The sequence below is a fragment of the Miniopterus natalensis genome, chromosome 15 (assembly GCF_054644295.1).
Source record: "Miniopterus natalensis isolate mMinNat1 chromosome 15, mMinNat1.hap1, whole genome shotgun sequence".
NCBI lineage: Eukaryota > Metazoa > Chordata > Mammalia > Chiroptera > Miniopteridae > Miniopterus > Miniopterus natalensis.
Genome location: NC_142095.1, coordinates 29186968 through 29210224, shown reverse-complemented (window position 1 = coordinate 29210224; position 23257 = coordinate 29186968). Strand labels below are relative to the sequence as shown.

Sequence of the window (23257 nt, the reverse complement as noted above, 5' to 3'; positions counted from 1 at the left end):
CCATTTCAGATACACTCTGAGCTAAAAGGAACCAGGACATGGGTGGCCGTGAGTGGGGCCGCTGAAGAGAGAAGGCAGAGCTCGCACTAATAATTGAGGAACTAGGTGGTTCTCTTACTACTTGTCCCTTGGAGCAATCATCATTCATCAGAATGGAATGATGGTTTAGGGGACTGTTACCTAGAACCAAAATTCGTATGGTGTTTTCAAGTGCAAAATCTGCTGTGATAGTCTACCCCAGCTGAATGCCCGGGCTCTATATAACACCCCCTGGTGGCTGTGACTAGCATTTAAGTGCATACCTTTTTCTTCCTTTTACTGGTAATTTTAGGTTTCTTGCTAATTTTCCAAATAGACCTGAAGGTGTCTGAAGAGATCTGAGGAGTGACTGTAATTTTTAAGACTGGGAGTTTACCTGAGAGGGGAAAGAACATAATAGTAAATGTGTAGGATACCTCACAACTCCATTTGATGGACTGGGTCTTAGGCTTCTGAAAGGACCATTCTCCCACATTCTTACTAACTGGGAAACTTTCCCCACACTTACCCTTTCCCTATATCCTCTTGATGTGAGTGACTCATGACAATTTATTTCTTCCACTAGTCCTCTCTTTTCTTTTCCCACTGTTACATATTTTACCTATGGTTGTGGTAGCCTTCTAACGAGTCTTCCTAACCCCAGATTTCCCCAATGTCAAATCCATCCTGGACTCTACTTCCAGTTTAATCATCTGAAAGCAAAATTCTGATCCTGGCATTTATCAGCTCTTTATCGTTAGTGGATCTCTCTTGTTTCTGCTTGCCCAGCTTCCATTTTAGCTTCTTTCTGGAACAGAATCTTTTTTTCTTTCCTTAATATATCTTTATCGATTTCAGAGAGAGGAAGGGAAAGGGAGAGAGAGAGAGATAGAAACATCAATGATGAGAGAGTCATTGATCGACCACCTCCTACACGCCCCCAACTGGGAATTGAGACAGAAACCTGGGCATGTGCCCTGACCGGGAATCGAACCACGATCTCCTGGATCTTAGGTCGATGCTCAACCGCTGAGCCATGCCCAGCCGGGCTGGAACAGAATCTTGAGTGTCCTTTGTGGTTCCATCGCCCTATCCTACAGGGGTGAGCACATAACTCAGAGCAGGCGACTTAGTGTATTTCTTTTCCCTGCACAGTGATTGGTTAACAGGTGTGCATGTGACTCATGATGGCCTAATGAAATCAGGGGGAAGGCTCTTTCTTGAGATTAAACTAGCAGAATGTAAACTTCTGGCTAATGCTACCCAAATTGTCACTGTGTGGGAAGAACTTACCTGAGACTAAGTCAACACAGATGAAGATCTTCCAGGAGATGGAGGTAGGTAGCATTATTTGAAGTCCTGAATCCAGCTGTAGCTGTAGCTAGAACCACCCCTGGACTTACATGAGTCAACAAATTTTTGTACTTAAATCAATTTGAGTTGGTTTTGTATCACTTGAAACCAAAAATTCTGACTGATTTCTTATAAAGGCCTGTGATATCATGATTTATAAGAAATATATATTTGGCCATTCAGATGACCGTACCCTTGGAATTTCCCAAGTAATAAGAGAAGTGTGAGTATCTTTTGTTATATTTGGTCCCTTGTTCCCAGTTCCTCAAACCTGCTTCAGAGACATCAGGGTGAAATGGTGTCTTGTTCATAACAAGCCCCTTTCAACCACAATTGAGTTTATGCTAATGAGGTGACTCTTGGGAATCCCCTAAGAATGGGTTCTGGTTGCCAAAGGAACCAACCATGAACAGAGGGTTGGAACTTTTAGTCCCACCCCCAGATAGAGGATGAATCAATCAGTAATGGCCAATGATTTAATCAATCATGTGTATTTACGTAATAAAGCCTCCATAAGGAGCCAAAAGGAAAGAGTTCAGAGAGCTTACAGGTCAGGGACCCGAATGCTTCCACATGCCACAGCGAAGGCCCAAACTCCATGAGGATGGAAGCTCCTTCGTTTGGAATCTCACCCTAGGTATCTCTTTATCTGGCTGCTGATTTATATCTTTTGTAATAAACTGGTAATCTAGTGAGTAAACTGGTTTCCTGAGTCCTGTGAGGGGCTCTACCAAATTAATCAAGCCCAAGGAGGGGGTCATGGCAACTCCTGGTTTATAGTCAGTTCAGAAGCACAGGTGACAACCTGGACTTGCAATTGATGTCTAAAGTGGAGAGCAGTCTTGTGGGACTGAGCCCTTAACCTGTGGGATCTGATGCTATCTCCAGGCGGATAATGTCAGAACTGAGTTGAATTGTAGGACATCCAGATGGCGTGACTAGTACAGCATTTAGGAATGAGTGGATGTGTACAGATGGAGGGGAACACAAACTGAAAACACTCTACCTGTCTTTCTGGCTCTCAGTGCTTCAAGGATGTCAACAGCAGCCACTTCTCCAACCACATTGTTTCCAAGGTCAATTTCCCTTAAGTGGGCAGAGTATTTGATCAGGCTGACCAAAGGAAATGACAAAACAAAATGGCATTGTTCCAAGCGTGGTTACTCAGAGAAACTCAATCCAGTTATTTTGGAATGTGATCTTTCTTTTTAGGTCCTCTTCATCCCCCACCCCTTCCGAAGATGATTCACTGACCCAGTTTGAAACTGAACTGAAGACATTCTGAATCCAATTTTTTCCAGTTTAATCTCTAGTTTGGATGCTTATTCTAAGCAAGTTGGTAGGATAAGGATTTTTAAATGCTTTAAATCTTCCATTTATTTATTTATTCAAAACATGTTATAGTATTGTTAGGGCTTCCCAGTCTTTTAGATTTTATAGAGCAGTAAAATATAAAAAAACCTGGGGGGACTGAGAAAGATCATCTTGGCAAATTTTGGTATGTCAAATACGAAACAACTCTCACCTAGCAACACTATAAAAGAACAAATATTTTTACATAAAATTAGGAAGGCCAAAGTCTTGAAATAAAGGATAGCGTTTTAAAGCAAGTGTAGCTTTATGAAAAATGAACACTCTACCTGTCTTTTATTTTTCTAATTTCATTGAGGATTATTGGGCCAACTTGTCTTTGGGAATCCCTTGCATCCTAAATGGACATGGAATCTGGGTGAAGGCCTGGGTTGCTAGCCAGCTTCTACCTCTTGTTAACCATGTGATCACGAGCAGGCCATGTGCCCTCTTGGATCTCTCCTTCCTCAAGTGTAAAATTGGCCTGAAAAGGGATGTTTTGTCTACTTCATAAGGTTGTGGTAAAAACAGAATGCAGCAGTACCTATGAAAACGTTGCAAAATGGAATACCATCAGTGCTATCATACTGAGTACATACCTACTACATGCATTTTATTATGCGCCTAACATTGCAGGGATTAAAAGGAACTTAACACATGGCCTCTGCTCTTGGAAGAGCCTATAAATAAAACAATTTTGAATTCTTACTATGTGCTGGGGACATGAAATTTCAGTTAGGGTCAATAGTGAGTACAAGGTGATGCTTTTGCTCCCTGTACACACTTTCTACTGATTCTGCAGCCAGAATTCAAGGCCAGGGCTAAAGGACTCTGCCAGAGTCTCCCTCTTGAAGGTCTTGCTCCCAAGGAAACAGTCTGTCTAACCAGGACTTGACCAGCTTTGGCTTTCTGAATGGCCTGATTGTGTCCAATTCCTTCATACAAGATAGGCAGGAACAGGCTTGCTGCAAGGAGGAAGCAGGGGAGTGCAGAAGGAGGGCGGAGAGTGTTGAAGACACACTTTACAATTCCACAATTCTGCTTCAAGGTCTGATTTCGGACGCCACGGGTTTAACCACTGCACTTCACAGTCTCACATGAGCTATGATTTGAAGGAGCTTTCACTGTGTGTCAGTTGTGATCATGACCACCCTCATGTTTACATCCTTGTGCCTGGCACAAAGGGGCCTCCCAAGGGTGTGAGTGGGGCTGAAATCCAGCCAAGTCCTGCTTGCCAAGTTCTGGGCCCGGAGACATAGACTTGGAAGGGGTAACTTCCTCTGACTCATTGGCCAGAGGTGGTGCCTCCTTTAATTCATCTGCCCAGAAGGGCTCTTTTTCCAATTTGTATAAAGGTGCTAGCTGGCACCCTAGGCATTGTATTTAGCACCTTACGTATACAATCTCATGTAACCCTAAAACAGTCTCTTGAGTTAGATACTGTTATCCCCATTTTTACAAATGAGGAAACAGATACAAAGACGTAATTTAACTTGCCCAAGATTATACTGCTAGTAAATCGTGGAGCAGAAATGTGAATTCAGGCAGCCTGCTCAAGAAAAACCATGAAATATGATTCAAATATACCAAGAAAATGTTTTAATCTCCAGTAGTCCTCAATTCTTATACTTTCAAAATGAGAACAAAAAGATTTAAGTGTTTAGTGTCAGAACTAAAGACACATGGGGAAGGGATTCCCAGTGCTGGTGCTCGTTGGTGATGTTTACATGCCCAGTTACACGGAGCCGGCAGTTAGTTACTGCAGGGGGCCCGTGCTCAGAGGGCGCCTCACTTGGCTTAGTGCTCTGCTCTTGTCATCTGGACATTCTTAATATTTGAACAAGGGCTCATGAGTTTGCATTTGTACCGAGTCCCCACAAATTCTGTAGCCAGTTCTGCTGTCATCTTTAGTGGCAGAGCAGAAAGCAAAATCTGACCAAGGGTTGGCACCACAGACTATTGCTAGACAAATCCTACTAGAGGGAGGCCTGGGTAACAAGAAGTGTAACCAGCAGGGTTCCTGCCTTAAGCTCAAAGAAGCCACTGATACCAGCTTTAGGGGTGGACTTAAGCAGCAGAGCTAGGTAAGGGCTCATCCAAACCAAAGGCATGATGTGGCTTGTCCCCGGATGAGCTAATCTGAAGGTGAGGATAGACCCACGTGGTACCAAGGTTGGATAGGGCCAATGGGTATGGGTTAGTGCCCCATAATCTCTATCACCAAATCTTACCCCAATATAAATGTATATGCATATGCCACCATCAGTACATATTCTAGTAAGCAGGCCCCTGGAGATGACTTTGCTGGCAAGCTCCCGGATAAGTCCCTTGCCTCCCCATTTATCCACTGAGCTAGCTCCTCCTTTGTGGATACTCAGGACTCTAGATAATAAAAGGTGAGAATTCATAAATCTGTTCCCCAAAGTGCTCCTGGAGCCTGTTTGATAGTCTTTCAATTTGCTCTACAGCTGGCCCAGAACTGGGCTTGCAGGGAGGTGGGGGGGTTATGAAGACGGTGCTTCTACTTCCAGGGCACCAGCCTGTCAGCCCTGCAAAGAGGGGCAGAAGGAAAGTGAGTGTTGGGCCTGCAAAGGTGGAAATGGGGGGCGTGGGCGGGGGTGGTCTGTCCTCTAGGTGAGCATGTAGCTCACTACACAAGTCACACCAGGAAGTCACCAACCACCAATAGAGGGGTGAGGTGGAAAAGGCCCAGAAGAGATGAACGAACCAGCTCTCTCTTCCCGCCTAAGGAGGCAGGGACAACTTCGTAATCAAACACAAAGGACTGTGCACTCTTAAGTAGTCTGCCTTTCTTCCTTAGGTCACATTCCTTACATTTTCTGTTATATCTTGACTTAGGGAAGACAATTCTGGATGTCATACCTCCTGTCTTTCCTCAGTTGCCAACTTCTTAAGTGAGCTTCTAGTGAGGTCTTGGAGACCCTTAGGACTTTAGGCCTTCCCTTATGATCTCCTCCCAAGACCAAGATGGTCACTGCTTGTTAAAAAGTTGCGATTAAATAACTGTCCCCATGATTTATCCCAATCACCTAGTTTTGGAAGAGGAACAAATAAAACCTCTTAAATTTCTGCTCACCATGTTAAGATTTGAGTGAATTCCAACAAAGCGTTTTCTCCTCCATTCCCTTTTCCGTCTATGCCATTATCTGCCAAATATAATTTCACTAACCAAGGACCAGCTTCAGCCAAACCTTTCATTTTTTTCTTGGTCCCTACGAGAAAATTAGAGTGTTGTATTACTTTTAGACAATACTCCCTTCGTTACAACCATCTAAGTTGGTTTTTAAAAATAGTACTTAACATATTTCACTTGTGTGGGTAGAGGCATTTTGTAATATAGTTAAGGAAATATAATTTAAGAACTTTTAAAAAATACTCAGTACATCTTTTGTTCTTTACAATAGCAAGCCCCAAATTGCTTTTAATGAAAGGAAACCTCATTGAAGATTTAGATTGCTGCCTTTACTTTTGCCAAAGAGGAAAATCGATGTCTTTGGAAACTTCTTGGTAGAAGAGTATGTTGTCCACTGATCCTGGGGAAGTGATAGCCCTAGTGTAGCTAGTAATGCCTTGAGATTCATGAACATGCATAGAATGTGATTTTTCTACTTATCAGATCTCTTCACAAATACAAATGCCTTTGAAAAGTTAAGGTTACTGCCCAGAATGATAAACGACGTGGCTGCTGATGGCATGTGGCACTGTTTCTTTCTGCCCCCTTCTGGCACACCAGCAAGCAGCCGTGATGAAACCTGAGGCCAGTGGGGCCGAGGCCAAAGGCCACATTCCTGTGAGAGGAGAGAAGCGCCTCAGCCAGTCTACACGCCCCAACTTAGCCAACCTGGCACGAGCGGGTGCCCTTGGGGAGGGAGGGGGCTTCCAGGCCCGTCACTGGCCTGGTACAGCTCACATCCCCGCGGGAAAGACGATCCAAATCTCCCTTCAACTGGTGGTAAGGGAGGTAACAATGTGATCTTCGCCCATGAAAAGTGACCAGGTTGGAAAATGCTAGTTCAAACCACTCTCCAGAATTTTGACCTCCAGTGAGTCACAGTGCCCATGAGAGGGGATGAAGGCTGATGCTGCTTAGTACAGGGACTTCCTTTTCCAGGCCTTTAACCAAAGTTCAAGTAAAACAAGATTTTTTTCTCCGGATGGAAAACAATTTCCTTGGAGTGAGGGTGAGTCCATGCTCAACCCCTGGTAATACTTGACCCACCCCAGCTGTATTCACCTCAACCTATTTTTACCTAATCTTACATTCCTTTACTTTAAAACAAAAGCAAGTTCACCAACAATGAGCACTTTAATTTACCCACCTCTGCCTCAGAGAACTTAGCAGTGGCATAGCAATGCCAACTCTGCTAAGAGGCACAGTAAAATAGGCAGAATCTCCGGGTTTAAAATCTCTCTCTGAAAAGTGCTGTGCGACTCCCCAGGAAGTTACCTAACTTCTCTGAACCTAAACTGCCTCATTGCTGAAACAGAGATAATAATACTCATGTCTTAGATGCATTGTAAAGATGGACTGGGAAGCATGGTGAAATAATCGTTGCAGAGGCACTTAGTATGCAGTAAATAATATGGCCTAGCTTCCCAGTTTCATTTCTGGATTTTGTAAGTCACTGAAACACTGGAATGGGGGCAACCTGGTGGGGAACCTGCATGTGTAAGCAGTCTCCCCATCTGCACTGGCTTCCTGAAGATCAGATACATATTCCTGACAACTGCACGTCTCCCCTGGAAGCCACCCCATAGATCCAATATGAACTCACCCAACTTTGTGCTTCCTCTTTGGTTAACTGCAAAGACCTCTCAACTGTCCCTGACTTCAGAATCATTCTTACCATCCTCATTGAACTCAATACTAGGTGTTGTCAATTCTCCTCCTAAATATTTTTAGACTCTGTCCATCTCTGCAGTCTCAGCTCTGTATTTTTTCCTCTCTTCGCTGAGCTGTTGGAAAACCTCCAGACTCATCTCCCATTGTCCATTTGTCCCTTTCTCTGAAATATATTCTGCAAAGCTGCCTGAGATTCTTTTCAAGAGTCTAATTCTCATTATGTCATTGCCTTGCTTCCAACACATCGTGGCTTTAACTTTGCACACAGGACAAAAGCTAACTCTTACTACTGTAAGTCCACTGGCCTTTCAGCAACATCTCCAGTCATTCCCCTAGTGACCATTCTGTGGCAGATGTCATGCTTCCCACATGCCCAGCGCTCCACACTCCAGGCACTTTCACCTCGGACCTTTTGTCACTTGACTCCCTTTGCTTAGAATGCCCTTTCTTTTCCAGTTGATGAACCTCTTCTCATTCCTTCTAGAGAGAGCTCTTTTCCCCATGTGGGTCAGCACCCAAAGGTTAAGTACAAATTTTCATGGAACCAGAAGTTCCCCAGAGAAGATTCCTCAGCTTGTCCCTCACTCTTGGGCCTCTTCTGGGACCATGAGAATAGCTGAGCATCACGCATTTTGGTGGGTTTTGCTTAATGATTACTCAAATGTTCATCTGTGGATGCCAGGTCCTGGTAGGACCTTCTTCTTGAGGTTGATTTTGTTTTAAACTTGTTAAAAATAGCTTTTTTCCATCAACAAGAAGCATATGTGATTGCCTGTGTAACGAATGACCTGAGGTTTATAAGCCAGACTGTAAATTGTGTTTGCTTGATTGCAGGTCTTAAGAAGGCAAAGTATAATTAGTGTTGGGTGATTCACACCTCAGACCTTGGAACCTGTCCACAAAGGTTTCCACTGTTTAGCATCACCCCAGGATAAAATCCCAAGTAAAGTAATTTCAGGATTATGACCAGTAACTTCTTGATTTGGAACTAATAAAGCTGTTTTGAAGATTACATCTTGACTTTGGAACTTGACCTTTGAATTCCTTAATGCAGCTAGCATGCCTGTGGACTGTGGCTATGATATCAGCAGAGGTGCCATAGTTGGGGGAAGTGAATTTGCCACTTGGACAGCATTGGTACTGAGGTAAATGTCTAATCCATCCCAAGCTTGTGGACTGAGCATTTTATGGTTGGACTTTGCTTCTCAGTCTTAAATCCTTAAGGATGAAGACACCTCTGAAAGCTGTGGTGTGGAGCTTGGGCTGGGACGCTGAGCATGCTTAGGTGATGGGGCACCCCTGAGTCTTTGCTGGGTCTTTCAGGAACTTTAGGGACCTTGCGGTGACATCACAGGATGGGCTGAATGAGCTCAAGGAAGATAACTTCTCTGCAGGTAACTGTTCCTGATGACCTTTCAGTCTTTAGCCATTTTCTGGCTCTTTTTGGGCCTGATGAGCCTGGGACTAGGCATAGGCCAAGCCAGATGTCACTCATTTGGGTGTTGACACCATCCAGGCCCAGGGTCCCCAGTTGTCATTGAGCCCTGGTACAGAGCCCTGGGGCTAAGAGGTGAGTCAGACAGGGTCTGGAGGAGACAGAGAAGCCAGAACAGAAATGGGCCTGGTGCCCGGCTGGGCTTTGCTCAGCGGTGGAGCATCAGCCTGGGATCCAGGAGATCAGGGTTCGATTCCCGGTCAGGGCACATGCCCGGGTTGTGGGCTTGATCCCCAGCAGGGGCCGTGCAGGAAGCAGCCGATCAATGACTCTCTCATCATTGATGTTTCTCTCTCTCCCCCTCTCCCTTCCTCTCTCTGAAATCAATAAAGATATAAAAAAAAAAGAAAGAAATGGGCCTGGGCCCTGTTTGTTCTGTGGTTTCCATGGCAGAGAAGAGGCATCTAAGAGCCTCACTCTGCCCTCGGATTTTCTTCACCGAGCAAAATAAAACAAAAGTAGGCAATGTGATTTCCTTTTAAGGCTAAAGCAGTGGTGGTTCTCAAAGTTAGACCCTGGACTGAGAGCATCGACATCACTTGGGAGCTTGATAGAAATTCAAATTCTCCAGCTTTACTTCTGACCTACTGATTCAGAACCTTCGGGGTGGGGGGGTGGGGGAGGTGGAGCAATCTGTGTTTTCACAAGCCCCCCCACGTGCTTCTGATGTTGCTCAAGTCTGAGAACACTGATCTGAGATTCTTCATGTTCAGTGGTGCGTTGCAGCAGGGCTGGCTAGGACAAACAGACATCTGACTTCTTCTAGCATAGAAATAGAATATTTTGCCTCTTCTAATAACTTATGCGTGGCTGCTAATGTAATGTTGTCAAATTCTTGTAATTCCGCATTTGGAGAGGAACAATAAAGCGTGTCAGGCTTCTGAATGGAGATTTTGACTGGCACAGTATTGTGAGTTCAACTTTCCAAGCAGCAGGCCAAAAGCCTCCTGTGCACAAAGAAGCAAGCATAAAAATAGTTTGTCTGTTTTCAATTGGGAGCAAATGGAAACCATCTGGACCCTTGTCCAGGAGGTTGATGTATAACAGTTCAACCTGACTCTTTATTTAGAAACAAGTAGAAGTCTTCTACCGAGACCAAACTGACTCCCAACCAAATACCTTATGACTTTGAAAGTATTTATCCAATGCAGGGAGCTGTTTTTATATTTGCTTTGCGTGAAAGCATGAAAATGCTCTGCTCTGATGAGAAGCTATAGAATAAACATATAGTCGACACACGTCGTTTCTATTGGCTTGAGGCACAGAAGACTTTAATGGCTCCCATTGTCTACTGGATTGTCCAACACTCTGCCTGACACCTGAAGTCCTCCTTAACGTGTCCCACACCTCTTGCCAGGTCCACCCTTCCACATCCTCTTGTTCCAGCTATATTTGGGGGCTGGGCTTGCCTTGGTGAGGCCTTTCTTCCTCACTTATATCCTTCCTCATGAAGTCCTTTCTTTCTTTCCATGTCAGAGCAATTCCTAGCTCATTCACAGAAACTTCTCCCCTGTTCTGTACCTGGGGGAGAATGCTCTTCTCTGAACCCAGTGTCCACATTTGGCCCTTGGCAGACACTGCCTTTTGTTGTTGATGTTGTTTCCTAGGTGTGTATCCTGTTTCTAAACTACATTCTGAGTCCTTTGTTTTGAGTTGAATTCTGTCTCCTCCTAAATTCATATGTTGAAGTCCTAACCCCGTTTGTGGGAACTTATTTGGAAATAGGGTCATGGCAGATGTAATCATTTAAGATGAGGTCTGATATCCTTATAAAAAGGGGAAATTTGGACACAGACACACACAAAAGAGAATGCCAAGGCAAAGACTGGGGTGATGCATCTCAAGCCGAGGAACACCGAAGGTTGCCAGCAAACTACCAGAAGCTACGAGAGGCGTGGAACACATTCTCTTAGAACCCCCTGAAGGAACCAACCCTGCCAGCACCTTGATATTGCCTGCCAGCCACCAGAACTATGACAGTATGTTTCTGTTGTTTAAGCCACCTGGTCTGTGGTACTTTACTATGGCAGCTCTAGGAAACTAATACACCCCGAAAGGCAGGAGCACACCTTGCATGCCACACAGAGCTGGCACATCTTCTGTTGAGACAGCTCCAATGACCAGAAGGTAAACTCTTTGGGACAGGGACCAGGGATATCCCTCACTACACCCCTCACACACTGGCCCAAAATGACCCCGAGGACATTTTATTTCATCAGTGTGACTGCAAGAACTACCGAAGGCAGCAGCCTGCAGTTCTTTAAGGGCTCTAACCTTTTCCCTGGAAAACTGTAAGACACTGGATCCCCCGGGGGCCTGGCAGGAGAGTATATACAGCTCACAAAGGTCAAAAGAAGCAAGTCTGGTACTTTTGTGCCAGGTTTAAGTAGTTAGGCGTTATTGTGACCTGGGCCCTAACATAGCTATTATATAAAAGCTAATGGTTGAATAATTGTATTGATCTTTTTGACTTGTCCCTCAAACTATCCACCTCTATGGGGGTTTACTGTCTCCAGGGCCTACAAAGGGATGGGGAGTGGGAGGCTTGGGGTGGGGGATGGTGCACAGTAGGAGTCATTCACACTCTGGTGTCACAGCCTAGTGAGGTTAGGAGTGCATTCTCTGTGTTTATGTGTGTTAGAAGAGTTCACTTGTTAAATGAAAAGATTTCAAATATAATGCAATTTAAAAAATCTTCTTTGTTTTTAATTAATTAAAAAAATTTTTTTAAATCAGGAAGGCTCAATAAATAGAAGTAGCCAGCGCCTCTCCCCAGCCATGGCTTTTTATAGGAATCTTTGTAGAAAACAGCAGAGGGAAAGTAATATTTGACAGCAAACACTGTTTTCCAGCTTCCTTTTGTATATTTATTGGGTTGACTGAATTGTCAAACTCAACAAATAACCTGTATAATTTTGAAACCATGGAAGTTCCTAAATGGGCGGTAACCGCTGCATTTGTGAATCTGTGTTCATTACACATGCTTGAGCTCATTTCCACAAAGTAGCCTTGACTTTAGCTTTTTTTTTTTAGGACAAATCAGAGAATAATGTTTTTTTGAAACTGAGATATAATTGACATATAATATTATCTTAGTTTCAGGTGTACAACATAATGATTCAATATATGTATATATTGTGAGGTGATCACCACAATAAGTCTAGTTAACATCCATAACCTCACGTTGTCACAGTGTTTTTCCTGTGATGGGATTTTTAAGATCTATTCTCTTAGTAACTTTCAAATACGCAGCACAGTATTGTGAACTATAGCCACCATGCTCTACGTTAGACTTCAGCTCTTAATCTCCACTTTTTTCCAGCAAGTGGAGTGACAGTGTTCAGCAACATGCTTCAAGATTTTACTCTCACAGGAAACGGTTGTTGCTGCTATAACGATAGTGATGATGGTGATGGTGATGATTAACACCCTTAAGTACTTACTATGTGCAAGGCCTCATGCTAACTGCTTCACGTTGTATCACTTAGTCTTCACTAAACGCTATGGGGTAGTTATAATGATGTTTATTTTGCAGTGAGAGAGGCTAAAATTAGATCAACATGACGATTTGCCCTAAGTCATGCACAGTTGGAGTAGGATTTGAACCCAGGTCTAACTCTAAGTCTGTGCTAATGTTACCAATGATTAAAATAGTCAGCTTTAAAATATGTCATGAATATGTGTATTGGGATCTATTAAAATAAATGATAAGCCTTTTATAGAGGAGTAAGCAGCTGTTGGTTCTCATCTGTCTTGCATCTGTTCCCCTCATCGATCTACTTTTTTGGGGGACTGTTGCTTCCTCACTGCAGAGCCTGTGATTCTGGTAGGACACCCAGGCACAGTGCTCCACCCCACGCCCCCAAGGGGAGTGTGATCAGTCCTGACCTATTGTGGTTTACCATGGCCTGGGCTGTAGGGCTTGGTCCAAGGTATGTGATCCAAAGAGGGCCAATTAGAGCTTTCCTGTGGGGTCTGACCCACAGTCACCGGAACAAAGAGACTCACACTTTCTGGTTGATTATAGGTCATGATGACAAAGCCCTGTGACTGCTGGCAGATACATCAATGGCTGTTTTCTGCTCGAGGAAGTATGTCTGCATGGGGACAGGCCAACCCTCAGAAGGGAAGTAGTGTCAAGAGCAGCAAAGTCAGGTTCTCCTGACGACATGGTTTGAACCCCTGACTTCAACCATCTCTGAAGATCACACCACCTGTAGACACCCCAGTTATGTGAGCCAGTAAAACCCTGCTTAACTATTTTTTTAAAAATATTTTTTAAATTGATTTTTTAGAGATTCAGAGAAAGGGAGAGGACAAGAGAGAGAAACACTGATCAGCTGCTTCCTGCACGCCCCCTACCAGGGACTGAGCCCGACTGGGCATGTGCCCTGACTGGAAATCAACAGGCAACCTTTTGGCGTGTAGGACAGTGTCCAACCAACTGAGCCACACTGGCCAGGGCCTGCCTCCTTCTATAAAGATCCCTGTGATGACACTGGACCCACCCAGGTAACCCAGGATAATCCCCCATAGCAAGATCCTTAATTCAGTCATATCTGCAAAGTCCCTTTTGCCATGAAGGTAACATAGTCACAGATTCTGGAGATCCGAATCTGCAGATAATCTCAAGGATATTTGGGGAGGTCCATTATTCTGTCTCACACATTCTCTGGAAGAAGAATCTCGATTGACCACTGGGAAGGTCACTTCTCATGGAAAAGCACTGTCCTTCCAGGCAGCCCCAACAGAATTCAGGATGCATTTCTCCAGTGCTTACCTGGGAGTGTGCGAGGGGGACCCGGGGAGTCCGGCGAGGCTGTGGCCGGCGGGCCTCTGCCCCGCATCTCTGCGTGCTCGGCTATAGGCCTGAGGAGGGCCCGCGCTCCGGAGCACTGCAAGTAATTGCCATCCAGGTGCAGCTCGCTGGGGAAGGGGCCAGAACATGGGTCACTTGATGTTATTTCCACTCCTCAAATCTGGATTTGAGGTTTCACTCACAAAATAAAATGATAATACTAGACCTACTCATAAAATAATAAATGACCATGAGAATTAACAGACCCATGTCATAAAAAATAAACCCGATGACCCTGTTAGCTGGCCAGAGACATGCATTTAGCACAACACCCCTGATGTGCAAATGTAAGTAAAGGATCTTGCTCTTATAATTAAGAGGAAGAAAACAAAAATAACTGGATGAGATGAAAAGATATTAGAAATATAGTGAAAAATCAGGGAACTTGGGTCTAGTAGGCTCCCTAAATAACCTGGTTATATAACTCCAGACAGACCAGCACCAAGGTGCGGGTGAGGGCCGGGGGGCACCTCTCACCAGATGGCACTGTGGCGTATGACGGAGCCCAGGCGGGGCCCACTCTGGGGCCCCAGGCCACAGTAGCGCAGGCTGAGTCCCTGAAGCCTTCGGTTGCTCTCCAGGCCTAAGAAAATGCTCTCAATGTCTTCATTTTCAAATCTAAAAAGAAATGACAGCAACAAATTAATGATTTTTAAAACCTATGTCACCCACTAGATTAGTAATTTTCAGGCACCCCTAGGGCAGTCACAGGCACTTTTGCTGATCCTTAATTTGGGCTTCCAGGGCCGGGGCCCACTCTGCGGTGGCTGGGTCGACAGAGGGGGTCGCCTGTGTGCAGAGGAAGGGAGACCTAGAGTCTGCCTTCTCAGCAAAGGGAGCAGCGGATGGTTTGATACCCATTCAAGGGAGCAGATGGCGAGCAAGCTCTGAACCCTGCAGTCACGAGGGATGGCCCAGCTGGCAGGCATGAAGGAGCCCGGGAGGACTCAATGGTACCAGGACTCTGAGGAGGGGCCTTTTAAAGTATGTCCAGAGTGGGTTCAGGCAAGCCCAACCTCCTGGCCCTCCTTCCGTGGCCCTGCGCTGCTCCTCCCCTGGGACTGCACTGTCCTTAGAGGCTGCTGCAGGGTGAAAGCAATTACAGCATCTCGTTCATGCCAGCAACAGCCTCTGAGGGCAGGTATTCGGTCGGCATGCTGGGATTAGTGAGGCAAAGGGACATCTTGAGGGAATTTGGATTGTCAGCTTGAACTTTAAAATGAGGTGAGTAGTATTAATAGAAATAACTTTTAAGATTTATTTGTTTATTCAACAATAATTTTTGAGGGCCAGTTACATTGGTGGGTATGGGATGCAGCTGTGGGTGAGAAAGAAGGGCCTCCTGCCTGGTGGGCTTCCCAGCCCATCAGGGGAGTCAGCGAGGAAAGCACTCCGGGCCCCCGAGGCCAGTAACCTGCGAGTTTACCAGTGCTGAGGTCTTGGTGGTGATTCCTGACTGCCCAGCCCTGACAGGTCTAGAGATGGGAATCCCTTCTTTCTTCCCACCAGTGCAGGTTTCTGGGTCCAGCACAAGAGCTGGGGTCTAGGGGGAAGTCTCTTAGTGATGGGGCTGGTTCTGCCCAGTGCAGTGTGGGAGACTGGGGACACTCCCAAGCCGAGCCCGCAGCCACTCATGGCGTCCTGAGGACCCTGCCTTCTGCTGCTCTGTGTTTGGAGACCCTGACTAAGGCTCCTCCAGCATTTCAGAAACCTGGAGAACCTCCCACAGAATACTCCCCCTCCCCACCTTTTGCTGATGGACTTGCCCACTGCTGCCGCCAGGGCCCTAGTTCTCCACTGGGGCCTCTGTCTTGTGGCACCACTTCTCAGGTGTGAATTATCTCTTCCACTTCACAGCCCATTGGCCTGTTGAGTACAAGGCACCACCCGGTGGCTCCTTGGGTAGAGCCAAAGAATCACAGACGTGGGAAGCAGAAGAGATCATCTCGCTACAGGTCACAGAGGTGGCATGACTACCCCAGATAACAGGAACGGCTTGAAATTATTTATGGATGGTAAATTATAGACCCCCAGCAATCTGGGATCATGGATCAGAGGTGGACTCTGATTCAGACAGCTGGATTCACATCTAGGCTCCATCCCTAAGAGCTGAACAGCCTTGAATAAGCCAATTAATCCCTTGAGTCTTTCCTCATCTATATCAAGGATTAAAAATAGTACATTCCTAGCATTACAAGTCATACATCTATATGCCCTGGTAGATAGATATCTATCATCGGGAGGGTAAATGAGATAATTCATACACTGTGCTAGGCACACAGTAAGCATTCAAGCACCATTAGCTGGCATTATTATTTTTATTATTATTATTGCCTCCTGAGCCCCCCTGACATGCTTGGTGCCCAGCCTCTGAAGGACTTGCTCTGCTCTTCCCCAGCCCCATACCTCTCCTCCCACCTCCTCTCCTGGTGAATCCCATCACCTCAAGAACTGTGGTTTCCTTTATCCAAACTACTGCTAAAATTTATCTGGACATCTTCTGTGATGTTCCGATTCAACCTTACACCCCGCGTAATCAAGAAGAGCGGCCTCCTCTCCTCTGCTACCCTGAGGACTCCCTTGGCCAGCAGCATCACCTTATGTATATTCGCAGCTTCCTTAGCAGTGAGCACAGTGTCTTGCACAGGCAGGCCTTGGACAAAGTATTTGTTGAAAGAATAAATGAATGAATCGACTCTTTTTGAGAACCCTGACATCTTCTCAAGGAGCATTAACTCTAAGGAGGTTTGAAAGTGTCCCCTTCCAGTGATGACTTGATGAGACACAAGGAAATGGGACATTGCCTTCCCCGCCCCTGCCTCCCCCAGCTGACAGCAGTAAGGGCCTTACCTGCAGTAATCGAGGACAAGAGAATGCAATCTGCTGCACTGCAGAGCCTGCCCAAGTCTCCCTAGAGCCCACGGATCCATCCTGCAGTCGATGAGCTCCAGGGTGGCCAGTGGGCAGGCTGTGCGCCCCTTCAACTCCAGAAGCGAAGCCTAAGAGCGCAAGGCAAAACTGCTTACATAATAAGGACCGATTTGCTCTGTGTTTTATGTTACTTAAAAGTAACTTACGTTAATTATCTCAACATTTTTGCCTCCGAGATAACTTTCTAATTACCCAAGGAGAAGGTGGCATGAAAATAAAATAATTTCCCTTAAAAATGAAGACTCATGGAAGAATTATATGAGAAACACCAAGCTTTATGATAAGATATATTGTAGCATATCTTTTTAGATGTGATTATGGCCTAATTGTGTCCCTCCCCTCCCGATTTCATATGTTGAAGTCTTAACCCCCAGTACCTCAGAATGTAACTCTATTTGGAGATAGGGCCTTTAAACAGGTGACTAAGTTAAAATGAGGTCGTTAGGGTGGCCCCTAATGGAATCTGACTGGTGTCCTTATAAGAAAAGGGAATTTGGGCACAGATATGTGCAGAGGGAAGACAATGTGGAGACACAGAGAAGGTTGACCATTTATAAGCCAAGGAGAGAGGCCTCTGAAGAAACCAGCCCTGCTGACACCTTGAGCTCAGACTTCTAGCTTCTAGAACTGTGAAAAAATAAATTCCTGTTGTTTGAGCAGTGCCATCTGTGGCGCTTTGAGGCAGCACTAGCAAAGGAACACAGATGCTGATACGCTGCCCACCAAATGTTTATCCTCTGTGCTTGGGCTCTTCATAGTAGAGAAGTATTGCTGTGCCAGTCTTATAATTAGATAAAGTTGAAACAGTTAAATGATCTCATCAGTGATTCAATTTCATAGTTATAGATATTATTAGGATTCGGAGGTCTGTTCAGAACTAGCCTGTGCAAATCCAGCAACTAGGTGCTGCTCACGTTGAAGCAGCTGGACTGGGAACGACACGTGAGCGTCTGAAGCCGTCCCCAGTTCTCTGGGTTCCTGAATGGAAGGGTCAATGGCAAGGTCATTTCTTGTGGTGACAAATGATCCCAGGCACAGTTAAATCCCTACCTTCCTGTAGGGCGGGGTATTTAAAGCTAAAAATCATGAAGGCAGCCTTTTAGGATCACCATGACCCGAGGGTTCCTCCAGTTCTGAATTTAAGCCTAAGAGAGACTTTGGTGAGGTTTGGAGGATTTGGGGTTTTTTGAGGCAATGACACATTGGTCAGAGATAGGGTTCCAAATTATACCTTGCTGAGAATGAAAAAGCACTTGCAACCTCAACTGTAGAGCTGGTGCCCGAGGCCTCTTTAATGAGAGAACGCGGAGCCCGAGGGCTGGATTGGAGGTCGCCGGCTGTTTCTGACGCGGGAGCCAATGTGGCACGTCCCCGCCCACGCTCATGCTGGTCCGTGCAGAACAGGCTCTGCCCGGGCCTGGGGATCCCAACAGGGTTTGCTGCCTCACTCCCTGGGCATGAGCCCCGCTCCGGGCAAGACCGCAGCCAGCTGCGACAGACTTTCTCAGCAGCCTCCTGTCACCAAGAGGGCTACATGTTAAGGGACTGTGAGGGTAGCTTTTAACATGCAGGGCAGCATTCTATTTCTGGCTTGAATGCACTGTGTATCCTGACTGACCCTCTGCATAAAAACAACTAAAAATTCTGGTTATATACTTCAACTATTTTTTATTTTTCTAATCCTCACCTGAGGATATTTTTTTCCATTGCTTTTCAGAGAAAGTGGAAGGGAGGGAGAGACATCGATGTGAGAGAGACGCATCGATTGGTTGCTAGTTGCCTCCCACAAGCGCCCCAACCGGGGCTGGGGGCTGAGCCTGCAACCAAGGTACGTGCCCTTGGCTGGAACTGAACCCGGGACCTTCAGTCCGTGGGCTGACACTCTAACCACTGAGCCATACAGGCTAGGGCTCAGATATTTTTAAAAATTTACTTTTAGCCCAGCCAACATGGCTCAGTGGTTGAGCATCTACCGAGGATCCAGGATATTTTGGTTCGGTTCCCGGTCAGGGCACAGGCCCGGGTTGCGGGCTCGATCCCCAGCCGGGGGCGTGCAGGAGGCAGGCGATCAATGACTCTCATCATTGATGTTTCTCTCTCTCCCTCTCCCTTCCTCTCTCTGAAATCAATAAAGATATATTCCTAATAATAAAATAAAATTTACTTTTAAATTGTGGCCAAACATACATAACATAAAACGTGCCATCTGAATCATTAAGTGTACGGTTCAGCGGCATTAAGTACATTCACACTGCTGTGCAACCATCACCACTGACCACCGCCAGAGCTTTCTTCATTTGCAAAGCTGAAATTCTGTGGCCATTGAACGACACTCTTTCTCCCCTCCCCCCAGCCCCTGGCAACTGCCATTCTACCTTCTGTCTCTGAATTTGACTACTCTGGGGACCTCATATAAGTGGAATGATTTAGTATTTGTCCTTCGGTGACTGGCTTATTTAACTTAGACTAAGTTCTCCAAGGTCCATGTTGTAGCATGTGTCAGAATTTTTCTTAAGCTGAATAATATTCTATTGTGTGTCTGCACGACATTTTGTTTCTTCATTTGCCTGGCAATTTGGGTTGTCTCCACCTTTAGCTATGTGAGTGTCGCTATGAACACGAGTGTACAAATATCTCTTTGAGACCCTGCTTTCAATTCTTTTGGACATTTACCCAGAAATGGAATTGCTGGATTGTATGGTAAGTCTATTTTTAATTTTTTGAGGAAATTCTATACTGTTTTCCACAGTGGCTGCACCATTTTACATTCTCACCAATAGGGTACAAGGGTTTCAGTTTCTCCACATCCTCACTGGCATGTTATTTCCTGCTTTTTTAAAAATAGTAACCATCCTAGTTTACATGAGGCTGTACCTCATTGTGGTTTTGACTTGCAGTTCTCTAGTGATTAATAATGGTGTGCATCTTTATTGTGTTTATTGGTCTTTTTTATATCTTCTTTGGAGAATGCCTTTTCAACTCCTTTGCCAATTTTTAAAACCAGGTTGTTTGTTTTGTGTTGTTGAGTTGTAGGAGTTCTTTGTGGATCCTGGATATTAACCCCTTATCAGGCAGATGATTCGCAATCATTTTCCTCCGTTCTGTGGATTGCCTTTTCACTCTGTTGACTGTGTCATTTGATGCCCAGAAGTGTTTAATGTGGATGTAGTCGTTTCATTGCCTATGCTTTTAGTGTCATATCCAAGAAATCATTGCCAAATCCAACATCATAAAGCTTTTTCTTCTATGCTTTCTTCTCAGAGTGTTAAAAAATGTATCATTTTAAAATGCACTGATTGACTGGCAGGTAAGTGAGGAATCCCCAAGGGTCAATGAATGAGACAAGGTGCGAACCTAGAGGAGTATGCAGGGCGCTGAAACCAGCTTTCCCTTTGAGAGCATCATTAAAGCAGTAGATTGACACACATCAACTGTAGGCTAGTGGTACCTCTGGGAAGTAGATGGGGGAAAGAAGTCAGAGGAAGCTTTAGCGATTGTATTTGTAAAATCCGCAATTTTTATTCCTTAGAAAGTATATTTCATGAAATATACACGGATGTCAGTTCTATTATTTTTTGCACTTTTCTGTCTGAAATGCTTCGTTAAAAATACATTGTTGGTTTTTTTTGTGTGTTATTTAAAAAAAAGAAAACCTTGGCATATGTTAGTTGAAAATCAAATGAATTATAGCTGGAGTACATGACATAATATGCTTATATTCACTTTTAAGATGAACTGATTAAACATTTTTAAAGTGCATGACTCACGAGTCTGGCAATCTCCGGGTTGCTCAGTTGAAAGCCCCAGATGCAGATCTGTTTCCCCAGTGTGTAACGCTCATCTCAAATTGCCATGAGCAAAGGTTCCAAGGAAATCGGGAGGATGCTTGGCGGGGAGTCATCGGGTCTTACGAGTATAAACTGGAGGGTAAGAGAAGAACTATAGGTGGATGTGAGACATTCCTGCATCTGAATATATGGAGGAAGAATATTGTCATTAGACAACATTAGAAGAACATTTTAAATAGTTATTAATTTTGGAACAGGTGTGCATTGGAGTGCCCTCAACACAAACTTATGAAATTCCTGCCATATAGGCACAGTCCCATGAAAAGCCTTACACGGCAGAGATTTTTCCCAGCAGGTTATTGGGTCAGGAAGTCAATTTCATTGAAACCAGATTTTTTTTCTTTAATGAAATAAGAAAGAAGAGACATTATCTGAGTATATTCTAAGCAGTAAGAAATAATTGTCTTATGAGACATTTATTTTAATGATATTCAAAATCAAAATGGAACCCAACCAAAGCAACCCACCAATCGATATACTGGGTCGTGATGTTAATGGTATTTCTGATAGTGATTGTAATTTAAAATGTGTGGAAAACATTGCTGAGGGGACGATAAATTTGAACAAGATGTATGCTTAATCCTTATGATTTAGCAGTGGAGGCTAATTATAGGAATTACAGGAGAAAAAAATAAATTAGTCATTATTTTACCACCAAAAGGATGGCTCTGGGAAGCTCCTCCCTTGGGGTGATGTGTGAGGAACCCCAGAGAAGCAACTGGGAAAGGAACTAGAAAGACCTAGAACAGACAGGAAAGAGGGGAGCAGAGGAGGCAGAGAGGGAGGGGGAAGGGACGGGAGGGAGAGGCGAGGGGCAGCTGCCCTGGGAAGTGGAAGTTCGGGTGAAAGAGAGAGAGATGGAAAGGGAGGGACTTAGGGAGGGTCTTTTTGCCTGGGGTGAAATGTAGTCATCCTCTCATCCCCCCCAAAAACATTCAAGAAAAATATGGGTGGGATGGATTTGGGTCAAAGTCACCTAAATAATGAACTTTTAATTTTTTCTTAAGTACCTGCCTGAGTCTAATTTTGTTTAAATTGTTGTCTTGTTCAGCACTCAGCACTTTAGAAAACCAGTAGGGATTTGGTTATCGGAACGGAGCCGCTCTGCGTGGGTGATGGAAAGCTGTGAAGCTGGCCCGCTGCCTTTGGGCGCTAGACCCCTCCTGCTCCGCCAGGCCCCTTCCCCAGAGCGGCCACTGAGCTCCAGTGCTGGGCGCTCTCTCTTCCCCTCGCGCCCAATCCCTAGATGCAATCTCAGAAGAAATAGGACATCAGGGTTTTGGGAAATGCCGTGCTTTTGGAGTCAGAAGGATGTGTTTGCCGGCCGCACCCTAAGGGAGATGGGAGGCATGGGCCCCGCAGGCCTGGCCGGATGCCATGGACGCATCAGCCGTCAAGGGAAGAAGACATTCACTTGGAGGAATCAAGTGGGGGTGGCCGGGCTGCTGGGGAGGGAGGTGCTGCACTGGTCACAAAAGTGGTGCTTTTGGGCTGCGAGGTGGGGGGGGGGCAGGCTGAGGAATGGCCGGCCTGCTGGGAGGGCTGGGAGGGCTGGGGTGGGCGGATGTGGTAGGAGCGGCAAAGTAGGAGAAATGCTCGGTAGGCCTCGGTGTCAGAGCCAGGAACACAGAGCGGGGGCACCACCAGTTCTGGGCTTGAGGGGCCCCATGCTCCTTGGGAGTAAACCTTAATTTCCGAGAAGAATGAAGAAAGGAGACCATCCGCTCACCTTCCTGAGCATCTGTTCCTTGTCGATGCTGGTTTTCAAGTCCTTTTTGATGGCTGGACACACAGACGTCTGCGCCTGGGCACAGTGCTTCTCATATGTTTTCAGGAACTTTTGAAGAGTTGGAACGACAGGCAGGGGAGCTCTTTTACTTTTCTCTTTTCCTGTCCTTTCTCTTGGCATTGTTTTATAAGTGTTGGATTCCACTTGGTTGTGAAAACAGTAACTCGCTCTGAAACCCAATGCACAGGTATCTAATTTTTAAGGAGCAGCTTGCATCCTCTCCCCTAACTTGGAAAATATTGCTGCGCACCCTTCTCTGAAAAAGTTAAAGCGCTTCATTTATCTTAAAATGGGACTAGGGAATTAATAGAGACAGTCAAGTGGAATTTTTCAATTTCCAATTTCTATATTCATGGATCCATGTTCTTTCTTTTCGATTCTTCAAAATGAGGGCAGAACTCATGGAACTCAGTTACAAAGGAACATAATATTACTAGCGGGTACTAAATGTTACAGAGGACATATTCATTTAAAAATGGCATAAGCCCAGCTGGCATGGCTCAGTGGTTGAGCATTGACCTACGATCCAGGATATTTCAGTTCGATTCCTGGTCAGGGCACATGCCTGGGTTTCGGGCTTGATCCCCAGCAGGGGGTGTGCAGGAGGTGGCCCATCAATGACTCATCAATGATGCTTCTATCTCTCTCTCCTTCTCCCTTCCTCTTTCTGAAATCAATAAAAATATATTTAAAAATAAATAAATAAAAGTAGTATAATTCTCTTTATAGACAACTCTTGCCAGGCAGTTTA

General features: G+C 45.2%; 1 protein-coding gene across 1 annotated transcript; it reads right to left on the bottom strand.

Moving 5' to 3' along the window:
* Positions 1-290: 290 nt before the first annotated feature.
* On the bottom strand, positions 291-22626 carry LINC02618 (long intergenic non-protein coding RNA 2618). Its single transcript, XM_016209841.2, is given in 8 exon segments — positions 291-415; positions 2378-2484; positions 5819-5954; positions 13861-14006; positions 14416-14556; positions 16789-16937; positions 20637-20789; positions 22447-22626. Coding segments are annotated over 8 exon segments (1137 nt in total).
* Positions 22627-23257: the final 631 nt, after the last annotated feature.